This window comes from Diorhabda carinulata, chromosome X (genome assembly GCF_026250575.1).
Source record: "Diorhabda carinulata isolate Delta chromosome X, icDioCari1.1, whole genome shotgun sequence".
NCBI classification, from domain to species: domain Eukaryota; kingdom Metazoa; phylum Arthropoda; class Insecta; order Coleoptera; family Chrysomelidae; genus Diorhabda; species Diorhabda carinulata.
This window is the reverse complement of record NC_079472.1, coordinates 25,362,596-25,378,752: the sequence shown is the minus strand read 5'-3', so window position 1 is coordinate 25,378,752 and position 16,157 is coordinate 25,362,596. Positions and strand designations below refer to the sequence as shown.

The 16,157-nt window shown below is 30.9% G+C and overlaps 1 protein-coding gene across 3 annotated transcripts in view; it reads right to left on the bottom strand.

Moving 5' to 3' along the window:
* Positions 1-1,071: 1,071 nt before the first annotated feature.
* The window catches only part of LOC130902535 (BUB3-interacting and GLEBS motif-containing protein ZNF207), a 30,701-nt gene continuing 15,615 nt past the window's right edge, over positions 1,072-16,157 (bottom strand). The window contains exons 7-8 of one of the 3 annotated variants that reach the window (XR_009060412.1): positions 5,479-10,592; positions 1,072-5,415 (exon numbers count right to left, since the gene is read on the bottom strand). Coding sequence is in view for 2 of the 3 variants with exons in the window: in XM_057814755.1 (XP_057670738.1) it covers positions 10,507-10,592 (86 nt within the window). In the remaining variant the exon portion in view is untranslated. Of the gene's footprint in view, positions 10,593-10,907; positions 15,206-16,157 lie in introns of those variants that run through there. The other 2 variants (XM_057814755.1, XM_057814756.1) reach the window with 2 other exon arrangements.

Genomic DNA, 16,157 nt, shown 5'->3' with positions numbered 1-16,157 from the left:
AACTACAATTCTTACAAAATCAAAAGCAGTATCTTCGTAGCATACTTTCATGTAACGCACTTATGTGAAACGTGAACCTATCATCCATTAAGATCGGTTATGGACAAGACTATGTAATAGCACAATCTCCACATCAATATATAGTGTTAACTAACCTAACCAACCAATATGTATATTAAGTTCTCAAACTAATAGTAATGAGTTAATACACATTTTAAAGGTTTTTTATTAATGAGAAGAATGTAGGTTAAGATTTTCTTCATTCTAGTATGTAATTACTTCAGAACTGATCTATTAGTTATAACTACCCACCATTAACTACAGTTGCACAGAATGTTTACAGTCGAACTTTCAAAATTAGACTAACGATATCGCTACAAGGTACCAAGATTTATAATTCCACCCAAAAATGGCATTACTAATCTCAAAATGATATTAAAAATGGAAACGATAGAAAAAAAAAATGATTATTATATTAGTAAGATTGGCGCGACTTGAATTTTTATTGTTTATCATACCATTAAGTAAACTAACTACAATTTTATGTACATTTTATCGGTCAACGATTTGAAAGAAATTGCGTTCCAATTACGTGGTTATGCATTGGAACGATAGAGGGTTCAAGTTTGACTGAATTGTACAAATCTATCTTTTTTGGTTCTCAATGTTTTATTGCATTTTTTTGGCCTCTTCGTATTTTTTGTCCTCTATGTTTGATTTAGAATATCTGAAGCTTGCAATGTCCTTCAATCTATACATCTATTGGGTGTTTTTCATTAAATGACTCTATTGTTAAATAACTTTTTTCCTTTTATGATTGTTGAATTGAACCAATAGCAGTGTGCTGATCAAGTCATATGCATTTAATGAATCACTCTAAACCTGCCTCACTCAAATGGGTTTCTATCAACCTACAATCAGGACAAAGGGTTTTCGTTGAAGTGAATAAAGAAAAACACTACATGCAAAAGTTAAAAAAAAACAATTTGACAAGTCTCTACATGATTAATTGATTTTGATTCTCTAATTCAACTACTTTTTATGATGTAAATGAAAAAAAAAAACAAAGTATTACTTTAAACGTGACTTTATTCCTCAAACAATGTATACATTAAAATGTTATCATTAACAGAACTACTTCAGAATAAATACATATATTGCAGTAAATTACAGGGGTCCAGATCAGAAATAACCGACTGGACAATTATAGAGCAGTACAATAATTTTTTGCAACAGATATGTTATAACAGTCAAAATTATTTGATCTGGTCCAACAGGTAAATCACCTGTGATTGTTTAGCGACGCAGAAGCCGAAAACAATCGCCTGTCTCAAGCCACGTTTCTGACAGGGGATTGATGACCCAACAGCTATAACCATTTATTGCTGTGACCTTTTAATCACCTGCATATACTTTACATTACGATATAAGATAAATTAAATCGTAGTTAATACGTGAAAAAACATCTTTTTTCCATTTACAATTTCAATATTTCTTTTGGTTTGTTTCTGAAATAAAATTAAATTTAATCTAAATTCCAACATAATTCAAGTATATAAAGCAAACTCCATTATTAATCAAATTACTTGGAATTCTTTTAAAAACGCTTTAAAATGCCAAACAAAGATTCTTTGTACACGTGGCAATGAAATAAATTAATGAAATCTATGGACATTGCGATTATTAACTGAACATTGGCAGTAACTAAAAAGTAGAATAGAATATAAATCGCATTCAATATTTTTCTATCTACAGTTTACAAATTTCATTCTTGATCCTATGAAGTTGATCGTAATATATAGCAATACAGGGGGCTTCATCAATCCAACAGCTTTATTGCTGTGACCGACATCGCCTGTCTTTTTCTACGAGACCCTCTCTAAGTGCAAACAGTAGTTTGGTTGCTTCAAAGCAAAAATAATTATTGCTGTCGTTGCAAAAAAGACAGATTATGACCACACAAAACACAAGAAGTGTTAGTGTGCAATTCGTGCAGGTTTCATTAACTTTTCTATTTGCTAAAATTTTGTGTGTCTATATCAACAAGAAATAAGCAATGATTCGATAAGGAAACAGTTTAGAAAGTTTGATATGAAGTCCGGAGGGGAGAGCACTACGTAGTAAAGGTATGCGGCGCATGAATATGGAGGGCCCCACTAACAAAATGATCATTGAAAGAGATCGTTTTGATGCTAACAGGTACATTGTTGACGTAATAAAACCACAAGTTGTGCCTTTCGCTCCATTTGTAGGAAAAAAAGTTTCAATAATTATTTAAAACTACAGAAGAGATTAAAACCAGGCAATATATAACTATAACAAATTTTCAATAGAGCCTCTTTGGATGTTTACAAGCTTTATCAAGTCAAATGCACAAGTTACATGAGGTATTTATTAAGACTTGTTGAAATATAAAATGCTCTTGACTGAAACGAAATTGAGAGTATCTATAGATGTCTAATATCATAGGAGGAAAAACACACTATTCAAATTTAAAATTTTGTTTCAAACATTGGTTTATAAATTCATACATTTTTATGTATCGGTATTTTTTACATCAGTAGTTGACAGTAAGAAATAACAATAAATTATTTTTTGTGAAGCTTTAATTACAACTCCACAAATGTAATATAATTAATGTAATTATAATTCTGATCAAACTTTGTTGAGTTAACATATGACCAAGTACATACTAGTTAAGTGCTTCTATAGTGCAATCAATCTGAATTCAGTATGTGGAAATATGAGTACTTCATACAAAAAATGTATTAATACGTTCGATAATAACTAAATAACTAATCAAATCAATTTAAAACAACTTTTCCAATACTATAATGTACGAAATGAAAAAACAAAAGGGTGAACAAACTTAAATAAAATTCAGCAACTCAATTATTTTGGCTAAAAAGCACCTTCCATATTTGATTCATCCAAGAAAATTATCTAAAATTTAGCATTTAAATAAGAGGAAATATATTCTGGGGTGCAAAAGAAATAGAAAATTGTGAAATATGTGTCATATAACAGATATGTCCTTCTTATATTAGTCATAGTACAAACTATGATAATACGAAGAAGTATAAGTTTTTTTGTGAATTTTTATTTATGAACTAAAACAAAAAATCGAATTTTTGTCTCTTTGGGCAACCAGGTAAATAATGATAACCTTTCAATGATGGTAATAGTAAATATTTCAAACCGTATTTGAGAAACTTATAGCAATAGAAGGGTTGTAACCAATAATATATTAACCACATGAAGGTATTGAAAACAATCATGAAACTACAGCTTTATGCAAACCCATTATTTTACTACCTATCAAGAACAGTCGCCATCGACAACGACAATGTTTGGTTAATAATTGTAGATAACAATTGAATAGACCCAGTGTTCCTCTAAAATACTTGAAACTAAAAGAAATACTGTAACAAGATGAAAACCTCCAATAAGCCCACATTTTGTCAAATATTAAAATACAGGTGAACTGATATTATCTAAATTGAAGGAACGCGAAAGCTTCATCTTACCATTCAGTACTAAAGTTGCTCTAAACGTAGGTGTCATATAGGTGCTTAGTGGAGGTATGTAAAAAAATATTCCATCCAAAATATTCTATATCAACAATATTTCTGACTGTTGATCAAGTTTACAGAAGACGGATATAAACTACTGGAACTTGTTAGTAAAGTGGTGGCTGAGCCAAGTATGTGAACAAAGATATTCAATTGAAAAGAGTCCTCAACACAATTAGATATTTCCAGGTTTTTGAGAAGAATGAGGTAACTGCAGCTTATTCCATCAGAGTTGTAAAAAATAATATAAATTTCATAGATTATTAATAAAGATATCTTTTATAGATAGGGCATTTCGAATAATGAATACATAAACTGCAACAATTAATGTTTCAGTGATAATGTTAATACTCGTAAACAGTCCAAAGATTTAAATAATGGAAATTATTTTCAATTCTTTCGAAATGTATCACTAGAAAACTTGAAATCGTGTTCTGAAAACATATTGTGGGTGATAATAATTGACATAATATATTATCAAAGGAGCGTAAAAATTTTATTTTGGATTTGACTGTACGAAAGCAGTTTTCATATGTGAAGTGTAGACCATATAAGAAAATGATTTTTGCCCCGATACGTAACGATAAAATAATAATATTTGGATCCATTAGAGTGAATTATAAGTGGGCCTCACTAGTTGCTCAAAAGACACAAAAGTAATAGATTATGTAAAATTTCAGGACCGGCAAACATACTCAGATTCTTGTAGGTGAGTCATCCAACAACAGAAAAACACACATTTCCCACAGCTATAATGGTTACTTTCCCTTTCCCCATTTTATTTCCCCTCTGCGTACTTTGATACAAATGCATAAGACATTTTAAATTAATAATATAATAACTTTATTTCCTGGACGGTATGATATTTGTTCATCGGACCTAATTAAAAAATTTCAACATAATTGAAAAATTTGCTCTGCTATTCTGCAAAAGAATCCATAGACTGTTTTTGTCCTTAAATGTGAAACCAATAGATACTGTATTTAAGATATGTTAAAATTTGATTAATTTATCCTCAATTCTTGTTTTCATCTTTAAATTTACTATTTTTTTAGTATTTAATTATAGGAAATAATTAAATATCATTATTAAAATATCAAAATGCGTTGCATAATTTGTGCTGTTCATTCACTTAATAGTAAGGGAGTGGGAGATATAAATAAGTGAGCTAATAAATCCCTTGACAGTATCCAGTATTATAACTCATTGAAGTTTAAAACTATGTACTGAATACGGTCCTCATATTTTGTATATTCAACTCCATCCAGCTCCCCGTCTAATAATATTTATAATTTTTTTTATTATAATTGTATCTCTATTACAAAATTTTCAAAGGTTTATTTGAAATTGTTAACTAAATTTTCTAGATTGTTTTTGCACCACCAATATATTCAACCTATTTAAACACAATTTTAGTCAGATTGGAGCTCAATATAAGGAACATTACAAAAATGGTTACCACTATATTTTTACGTGATTTACCTAGATTTTTCGTTTTATGTCTAACAGTTTAAATTAACAAAAATGAAAGATTATTTACAACTTTTTTTAAAAAACATTCAAATGTTCACTTATACTGTGGTTTCAATCTTCTAAAGAATGTAAGACCCATTCACCGTATTTTTATAGAGGAATAATAAAATTTGCGTACCTTTTCACGTCTCACATTTTTCTAAGAAGACTTCACAAACTTTCGCTAATACGTTTTTATATAATAATTGATCTATGACCTACCTTCGCTGAATTACAATATGCTCTTTCCAAAATGTTATTAATAACTTATTATACATACACTCTATATAATTTAAAAATTTACGGTGCCTTGTATTCAACTAGGAACAAACTAAAATCAGTTAAAAAATTATAAATAGATTTGGAAATAAAAACAAAAATCGTTGTCAATTACTTTTTTTTATGAAACAAAATTGTTATAAGAAGTGATAAGGTCAGCTGGTTTTTAATACTAATTACAATGAAATAGAGATAAATATTTACTCAATCTAAATTGATTACATCATTACAAACAACATTTATTATATAGTTTAGCTGAATACAAATCACTCATTTTGACAAGGTCAAACGCGCGTATTAATTTTACTTAAATTATTTACAGAAGCCTTAATAAATATTTCATTGTTGCCTGGTATATTTATTTTTATGTATAAATGAGCGGATGACCCTTCAAAAATATTAATTTACAAAAAGGTATATTAGGGTAGGTTGCTTACCTTTCAATAAAATATGATTATTTAATCAAAATATATAAAAAGGAGTTGTACGAACCTGCCAGCCTAGAAAAACGAATTTTAACCATTAATTTTTGGCTAAAATTAATGAGATATTTACATTTTTCGATATGGCTTTGCAATAACAAATATTAAAGAAATCAGAATGAATTCTATTTTCTAAGAAACGAAGTAGGAAAAATGAATGTTGCCTGTTACTAAGATTCTGTTTTTTTATGACATAAAACACCATTGAAACGGAAGCTTGGCTTTTCATAGCTAACAAAAAAAATTGGAATATTTGGAAGAAAAGTAACTTATCCAAACTATAAAAAATATATGTATGGAGAAATTTAAAAATTACAGAACAACAGAAGAATTTGGAACTAAAGATTCGTTAAGCTCTACCCTTTTTAACATATTCATAAATCACATAATTAGATAGTAAATCATACACACAAAAACTAGACGTAGTAATAAGAAGCATACAACCAGCAGAGGCGCAACAACCTAAATTTCAAAGCGAATTCTTTAAAATTATTAAAAAAAAGATAGCCACATTGGATTATTACAATTGCAATGGGCTTGTTAGCGAATAATGCTTTATATTACCATTATTCACAATCACAGTACTACTACAGAAGTGCAGAGAATAAGAACAAAAATTTATATGTCTGTTTCATTGCTTTCCAGAAGGTCTTTGATAAAGTTCAACACGATAAACTTATGGAGAATTTAACAACTATTAATTTCGATCCAACAATATACGATTAATCAAAAATATCTATTACAATCAAACGACAGTGGTACGTGATGAGGACATGGTGACAGATGAAATCGAAATTTAAAAGGGAGTTCGCCAAGGCTACCTTCTTTCTCCACAACTATTTGATCTATATTTTCAGTTTGTCTTTCAGAAAGTGTTGAAGGAGAGACATAAGTGGGTAAACATCGGAGGTACATTAATCAACAACTTAAGATTCGCCGATGATACTGCTATAATAGCTGAGAGCCAAGATCTTCAAATCCTATTAGAAAGAATCAACCGAGAATGTGCAAATCTAGGACTCACTATAATTATTAAAAACACTAAATTCATGATTATAAGTGAAAACCAAAATATCATTATCAACCCTATTCTCATACTGAATGGAAAACAAATAGAATTGATGCAAAAATACAAGTATCTTGGTTCAGTCATAAAAGCTCAAATGGATCCAGACGACGAAATAGATATCAGAATTGAAATGGCTCGCAAGGCATTTGTCAAGTGCTTTTCAATGTTTGCAAACAGAAATCTAAACCTCCAAATCAGAATAGGATTTATGGAATGTTAGTCAGTACTGCTGCACGGAGTGGAAACTTGGACCTTGAAAGCTCAAATGATAAAAAAAATTTGAGGCATTTGAAATGTGGCTCTATAAACGCATCCTGAAGAGACCCTGGACTCGTAAAAGAAAGCTGTTGACAATTATTAAGATAAGAAAAACATCTTACATAGGACACATCTTACGCAACGACAAATACCTACTGCTACAGAACAAAATGCTGGGCAGTGGTGGATTTACCAACAGGCTGAGTAAGCTGTAGCTATGGCGACAAATTTCAAGGGGCGGCAAATTTATTTACCAAATTAAAAAAAAATTTGTTCCCAAGTAGAAAATGAATTCTAAATTTTTTATAAAAAGAAAAGTAATTTGTAAAATATGTTAAAAATTTTGTTTCTGAACAACCATTTGCCATGAAAAAAAGTTAGTTCTCCAATTATAAAGTTGAAATTCCATTGATACAAAATGTAATTTGAATAATTTAGATATAAGGTATTCAATTTCAGAGGTGATTGGAGGAGGCACAAGATGAATAGCCTACAGGCGGCAAAACAGTAAATCCGCCACTGATGCATTCAAACTAGTTTTCAGATCAATACACACTTATGGAAATATATGGGTATAGAAATTGAAATATTTGAGAGCAACCAAAGGATGGACAGAATAAAGAAAATATACTTTTAGAAGTTGAAAAGAAGCTACAAAGAATATGGGAAATCAAAATAGTTACCAAAAAACGAGGACAACATAAGTACAGTAGGGCCTCGGCAAACCGGACTCCCGCTTTTTCGGCGATTGGTGTAATCCGGCAGGGCAATGGGCGGTTATAAGTGAGGGCTGCCATGAGCCAATGCGTCGTCAGTCTTTTATTTATCGCCTTTTGTGTAGTACGTATAGTGTTAATTTTGCGCGCTCGCTAACATCATGGCGCCGCCACGTAAATATTCAACATTAACATTAAAAGACAAATTGCGGATGGGATGACCGCTACTCTGTCATTGCTCGGAAGTTTGATGTAAGCAGGTCAACTAAAGGCGACATAAAGAAAAACAAAGGCACAATCTTTGTGTGTGTTAGACAACAGAACGTGGTCCCGTAATTGGTGATATGATTTGTGAGGAAGCTCGTATTATTCATCGCCAGATTACAAACTCCAATATCGGATTTAAAAAACGTCACGGAATAAGATGGCCGATGACAAACTGTCAAATGATGAAGCCGCTATCGGACCATTCCAACGAGAAAAACAAAAAGTTATTAGGGAAAAAAATTCAACAAAAGCGGCCGGAACCCATAAAATTCAATTGATTGTTGTCGCAAAATAAAAAAACCTGCGGGCATTTAAATGAACACGCACAAAAAAATGCTTGGGTTAACAAAAGACTTGTTGGTTTAAAACGGAATTAGTTCCCGCGGTCCACTGCCATCTTTTGCCTCTCCAAGCACTGTTAATGTTGGATAATTGTCCTGGGCATCCATCAGCAGATGAACTTGTCTCTGGAGACGGCAAATTTTTTGTAATGTTCCAACTACCTAACACCACGGCGTCTATACAACCAATGGATCAGTTATACAAAATGTTACTTGGTTAACTGTATGTTATTCTGAGAACCTCATGGACTCATTTAAATAGATAACTTTGAAGGGTACAGTTTTTCTTTTGGTTAATGTTAAGGCATCGCTAATTAACAAATCCAGGAAGAATTTGTACTTATAATGATGAACCAGAAGATGATGTGCCTTTAGCCCAGTTTTTTAATAGATTGAGGGGGACCCAATGATTCTCAAGAATGGGTTTCTGGTAGTTGCGAAAGCGATTTACAAAGATATGAAGTGTAAACTGATGTGGAGATTGTACGAACGGCAATGTGTGAGGACGATGAGCGAGAGCGTTGAAGTTCTCACCTCCACAAAAGTGGGTAATTCAAAGGCAGTAGGAGTTTTAAACATTGCTTTGAAACGGGGTGAAGAATTTTATACCCACAAAATTGTTTCTCTGTCGACTTAGAGGCCGGGTTTTTGCAATGAAGTTCGAAGATTATGAACAGAAGATTATTGAAGACTTTTTCAAGAATAATTAACTAATGTTTTATATTAGCTTACAGTTTTTCTTACATGATCGTAATTTTGAACATGTACATTTTTGTCTTTATGATATGATGTAAAAAATTGATTAAAGAAACTAAGGTTGAACATGTGTTTTATTACCATTAAATATGGTATTCTATAATCCAGACGCCTCGATAATCCGGAGAAGGTATTGTTATATGTAGGAGTATACAAAAGGATAATCAATTGTTCTATATAGAATGGAACACCATTGAAACAGAAGCTTGGTTGTCCCCCTATCAAGAAAATCAATAATTATTGACTGATTTAAGCAGAAAAAGACAAAATTGATTTAATGAAAAAAGAAGATAAAGCCAATTTTCTTAATTCCTCATAGGAATGTGTAGAACGAGTAGTCTCTGGGACTATAGCGAGGGAAACTTGTTTAAAATGCAATAGGTAGTTAGAAAGGTGTCTTTTATTTATTTACTGAGTAAAAAGGATAAATAACGATCACTACACGACCCAACTGGATTGTTTAATCGAGGATGCGATCCCATATATACGAAAATTTCTTATGGAAAACTGCTTGGAATTAAAATTCGTTTTTCAAAATATCCGTTAATTCAACTTCGTCTTTGAAGAGAAACATGTTAATAATCAAGATTGCACAAACCTTTCCAGAAGGAAAATTCCATGAAATCAAAAAATAAAAATAAAATGTTACATACCCTTTCGGCAGGTATTTTGTATCGGATTGTACTTTTGTTTGTACTTTTTTCAAAACCTGTCAAAATAAAATAATTAGGAATTATGAGTGACCACGGAAAATAGACAACACTGTCCCTAGCCATGCAAATTAATGAGAACAATGTAGTTCGATGTATTTTCTTGGAAAATGTAGATAAAAGAAATCGTTCAGACCAAAAACAACATTTTCCTTTCATTATTCCTCGTCAGATATTTGGTATTTTGAACTGCCTAATGAAATATAAAATTATATCACCATGTCATGTACAATTTATTTGATAGCAACTAGGATAAAAAATAGTCCTTATGTGATAAGCCCTATCAAAAAATTTAATCCCGTTTATCCGCTATATATTATCCTCAATTCCTTTTATCACCTACTACAAAGGTTCAAAAATGAATTAAAGTAATCTAATCGATTTCTTTTGTCTGTACCTTAATCGCAAGAAAATCGGTGGGTTATAAGTGAAAAAAAAAATGAATAAAAAGTTGTGGTCAACAAGTAAAAACAATTGAACCCTAACGTTAATAATTTTTGACTTATTCTTAAACTTGCGGATGATAAACGAGGTACATCGGAGATCATCTGAAACGTGGTTGCATCAGCACAGGTCCTGCGGGAAACATAGGTGTACCATACATCATACCTGGTGGCATTCCAATCATACCTAATGACAAAAATAATATTCAAACACTAAATTTTTCTGCTTGGAAGTAACACTGAGTTTGGTATATTGTCATTTTTTATTTAGTTTTGTTTGGAAATTTCGAAGAAACAGAAACCAAGACTTTGATTAATACCGATGAAAAATATTATTGAAATTGGAATTATTTCGCATAAATATTCTGCTTGAGCTAAAACATTTTGGGAAGTTTTTGTCAATTGCAAGCTTGTCCTTACGCATATGTTCATTATTCTATTGCACATAGGCAAACAAAAGACGCAAAACTAAATTTATGAACAAAATTAACGCACCACTCGATTTTCTTTATTTATTGGTAACTGACTGGCCTGGACAGTGAAAGTTGTTTTTTTACCTAACTATAGTATCACATAATCTTGTTTTGACATTAAACTTCGTTTTAGACTAAAATTATGTTAAAATTCTCTTAAAAAGTGGTGATTAAAGCAAAAGTTTCTGTTAGAAGGAAGCTATTGATTGTAATTATTGATTTGGAAGTTCATTTGGAAGTATATCAAGTGAAAAAATGAACCGCCAAAGAAATTTGTCAATGAAGGAGGCAGTGCGAACATCAACTCTCCTGAATGAAGGATATTTAATGCTGGTGTGTTAGGAAGACATCATTCTAGCGTCTGTCGCATAGACTAGGACAAGGGCGAAGACGTTGCACTAGGCAAACTGATGATTTTTTTTGGAAGTACGTGCTCTCGGAAACAGGAGAGTCACCAACAATCTGCTAAAAAAATTAATTATTAGAGGTTAAAAGACGTTTACATGAAGCAGAGTTAAGCAACAGAAGATCAGCCATAAACCATTGCTTACTAGAGAACACAGTTCAAGAGATTAAATTTTGCAAAACTACATCAGAATTGGAGCGGGTTTTGTTCTTCGATGAAACTAGAGTTAGCCTTAAAGCTCCAGAGGAACGTAAGCGTGTCCGTCGAAGGCAAGAAGAAAGGTTTGCCAACTATAATATTTCTTCTAAAATGCCTTTTGATGATGGCTCTAAAATGTTTTGGGTATGAAATTGCTTCGATACGTACGAGGTCTATGAATGTCCAATATTACTTAGACAAAAATATTGTCGACCATGTAATGCCTTTTGCTGGGCCTAATTTTTTATTCATGCAGGACAACGCTCATACCCACGTAGCTAGACAGGTTATTGGCTACTCACATGATGTCAATATCCTTTTATTAGAGTGGCCACCTAACAGTCCGGATAGGAATTCTATAGAACACCTATGGGACTATCTTAAAAAGAGGATTAGAAGTCATAGTCCCTCTGTTTCTAATCACAACCAACTCGTAGAGGTCGCTATTGAAGAATGGGAGCATATACCGCAAGCTTTTGCTGAACATTTGATATCAAGAGTGCTGCAACGCACGAATGCAGTGACAAAAAAGAGGAGTAAAGGCCTACGCGGTATTAAGATTGACCCATATGCATTTAGAACAAAAACAAACTTTTATGGAAAAAATGAGGCAAATTGAGGTTGTGTCAAGGTCATTTGTAGGTGTTCATTATTATTTCAATGTAACTTAGTTTTATTTTGTATTTATATTGTAAACATTCCGATTAATTAAAGTGGTTCGTTAAATTTTTCCAAGGGAGTATTTTGAATATTCAAAAGTGAATTTTAAATATAAATCTATAGCAACAATGAATATATCAAGCAAAGTTTTTATGTTTTGAAGAAATTGAAGAAATATTTTGTATACAATGAAAATATTACCACGCAGCTTGGAAAAAATGATCTTACTTTGTAAATTAGCGGATGCTGCATACTTCCAAAGCTGTATTCAAATAAGAATTTGAATTAATGATGAATTTCAATTCCAATAAAATTTTCATCTAAATTTAAAATCGATTGAAAGATGCTTGATTTGCATTTTCTAGAAATATAATTTGAAACAAAAATTTAGAGGGCACAAAACTAAAATCTATACTCACCTTGAGGAAAAATTAAAAAAAAACATCTAATATTTATTAAGCCTAGCATCGGACACACAGCTAAGAAAACTACAATACCACACATTAGGAAAGTGTTTTTTAATTAATCTGATAACTAACAGAAACGTTTTATTGCTCTCTAAAGTTTAAGGTTTATTAATTTGTATTGTACATTTCTTTTTTATTTATTTGATAATTGCAAAAGTAAAAAAGAATAGTATCTTATGGAATTATACATAGTTGCAGAATATTTATAAGAACAAATTAAAAAAGTTCATTCAAACAAGTTGGAATTTTTGGAACCGTTGGTGATATGCATACTGAACACTCACGATTACACTGTCTGAAGCGCGTTTCTTTAACCAAGTTATCGTCTTCAGAGACCGAATATAAACTAAAACATAATAACTTGACTTACCTGTTTTATACTAAATTTTCCCACCAATAAACTATTCCTACGAAAATTAATTCCAGAGGGTAACCTCCTTGGCGGGAACCTACATATTTATTCCCTATCTACTAAACTATATAGTGGGGTTTAAGGACATGGCCCTTTGTCCCTATTTAAGCTTTCCTTAGCTATTGAGCAATCTCAATTTAAATAAGGACAAAGAGCCAATTCCTTACAGCCCACGCTATAGTTTAGTAGTCAAGGAATAAATGTGAAGATTCCCGTCAATTCCGGAATTAATTTTCGCGGGAGAATGTTTATTGGCGGGAAAATTCAGTTTAAAACGGGTAAGTCTCTGAAGACGATAACTTGGTTATCGAAACACGCGTCAGACAGTGTAATTGTTAGTGTTTGTGTAGCGGTGTGTAAACAGTGTGTTCAGTATAAAAAGACTTATAAAGCAAATGATATTCTAGGAGTTTTAGAATAATTATTGAAATTATTTGAAGCTGTTGCACCAATTAATATATACTTCACATGAGTGGGAAAGTAATATGGAAAATTGTGTTTTTATGTGTGATAGTTTTGAGTCATTACAATTAGTAAGAAATATCAGGCTTTTTGAATAAAAAAACAATGACGCATCTTTGAAAGGATGTTATTGGTTATTTTGTAAGTGTTGGAATGACTGTATTGCTCTTGATGCATTGATGAATAAAATCGATTTTTGACAAAAAAATGTGTTTTCCTTAGCGATGTTTCATCTACTTTTTTAAACTGAATAACAATATACGATAATAGGGGGTATGTGTGTGATTTTATACAGTATGGAAATTGAGTTTAAATTGATAAATAAATAAATTTTGTGAGCGCGAAGAAATTATAGACTTGAAAATGAATGATAGACTTTACCAAATATTACTAAACGAAGAATTGTTTTGAGTAGGTGGAAAAAGCTACATAAGAAAATGTCCTTAAGATATTAATAACAAAAATGGTAGAATGTGTAATTTACACATGATATATTAGTATATTATAGCTCGATTAGATTCTACCTATTGATTAAATATACAGAGGCATAATGAAAATGTGTTCAAAATTATATATACATATATATAAATTTTTCAGTTACATTGGATGCTGCTCTTACTGAGTCTCGAAGCACCTTAGTTTAGTGAACAATTAACAAGATTAAGTTACGGTTGATAAAGGCATTTTTGAAAATTGAAACAGTAATATATAGTAAAGGCATAAAATAGTGTTTGGTGATTTGTTTTTCTTGTGTGGCAACCACTCCTATTATCAATTATTTCAACACGAAGTTGATTAGATCAATCAAGACCTTAATATTCAGTTATATTGGTATTTTGTATTGACATCCAGAAACCAATCAACAATTTGATTTATACATTGAACACAAAATACTGTTACTGCATACCTTCCAGTTTTCTCATGAATAAGATAATGTACAATACAAATTACTCAGCTAAAAGAGAACGAAAATAAATATTAGGAACCAAATACTTCCTCCAAAACACTAAAAATGACAATATCCAAAATCTACATAAAATTATAGGTTTTTGTGATTAGTGATTTAAAAATATAAATATACGGTAAAAATGTATAATAGATTACTCAGAATGATGAATGCGTTATTTGTAAAAACCGAAATTGTCTACTGTTGAAATATTAAGTTCACAACATGTTATGATTACCAAAATCACATTAAATAAACAAATATTATTAAAATTTTCAACTGAAATAAAAATTAAATTCTATTACTGAAAAATATAATAGTTCTATGTGGTTTATCACCTCTAAAAGAATTGTGTAATTTGTCGTTGTAATAAATTTTTATTTTGAAAACCGAAATTTCTTGTGGTAACCACTAGTTTTTAAAATTGGGGAAGGAAGGAATTTACTGAGAACTATTTATTATAGCAATTTAACTTTCTTTTGAATCAGTATTACTTGAAAATTCTTTTGGGTAATGATCAACACAATTATTGAATGAAATATAAATACGCAATCATTACACTTTGTGAACTATGTACAGAAATCAATATCGATTTTAGCAAATAACAAATATGCAATAAGTTCAACCAAATGACAGTAAACAAACCAATCACTGCCAAAAAAACTAAGCGAGTGACAAATATCTGAATGCAGGCATGCCAACACAGAAGTGCGTGAGTAGTACCTGGGCAGATGCGGATCGCCCCCAAATTTCATTTTGTCCTCAATTTATACGCACTGTTGTCAGTAGTAATCAATGTTAATTTCACTTCAATATAAATAATATTACTATTTTCTACGTAAATATTTAAACAAAGCGTTCCACTACTAATATCTTATCACTGTGATCAAAAAGTTGAAAAAATAACCGTCATTTATATTCGATATATACCGATCTCTTATTAGGCATACCGCGTATATTCTGTAATTAATTGTGATTGAATAATATAAGATGCACATATTTTTGATACTTTTAAAATTATTGGTACACGTGGATTAACAAAAAGTTTATGTTAACCAAAATTTATTTATAGTTTCATTTACTTGGATCTTGAGATTGGAAAAAAAATGAAATACTAGTGTTTGACTGAAATAAAGTTTTAAAAATATATTTATAATAACCAATAAGGCCGTGCATGTATATTAATTCCATCACATAAGTGACTTTTATAGGTATCGTTGTGTTTAGTCCAGGAAATGAAGTATTTTGGTTCGCAATTTTTCGTCCTGCCTGGATTTACTTGAAATTATCATAGAAGATAGGAAATAGCCAAAGGATCATTTTCTATATCACGCCAAGGGACGCTAAAATGTTGGGGGTGGTTGCTACCCCTTCTTGGAAGTGGAAAAAGTAATTATTAGAAAAACATTTTCTTTACTTTTTTTAAAAATAATTTTCGAGTTATTTGCGGTTGAAAGTAACAAATTTTCAACGAAAAAAATTGAAATTTTTTAACTCCAAAAAATTTGCTTTTCATGAAAATGGACATGTGGACAGCTGTAGCTTTTTAAAAAGCAATACATACAATAAATAAATTTTCATTACCAACATGATCCGAGATACTGCATGTTAATAGTTAGTTTTTTTCGTTAATTGCATAATTTGAAATATTCAAAGCCAAATAACGGGAAACCTTTGCATTTTTCATCATAGAATCTTTTTTAATGTATATAATTTGATCTTCAAAAT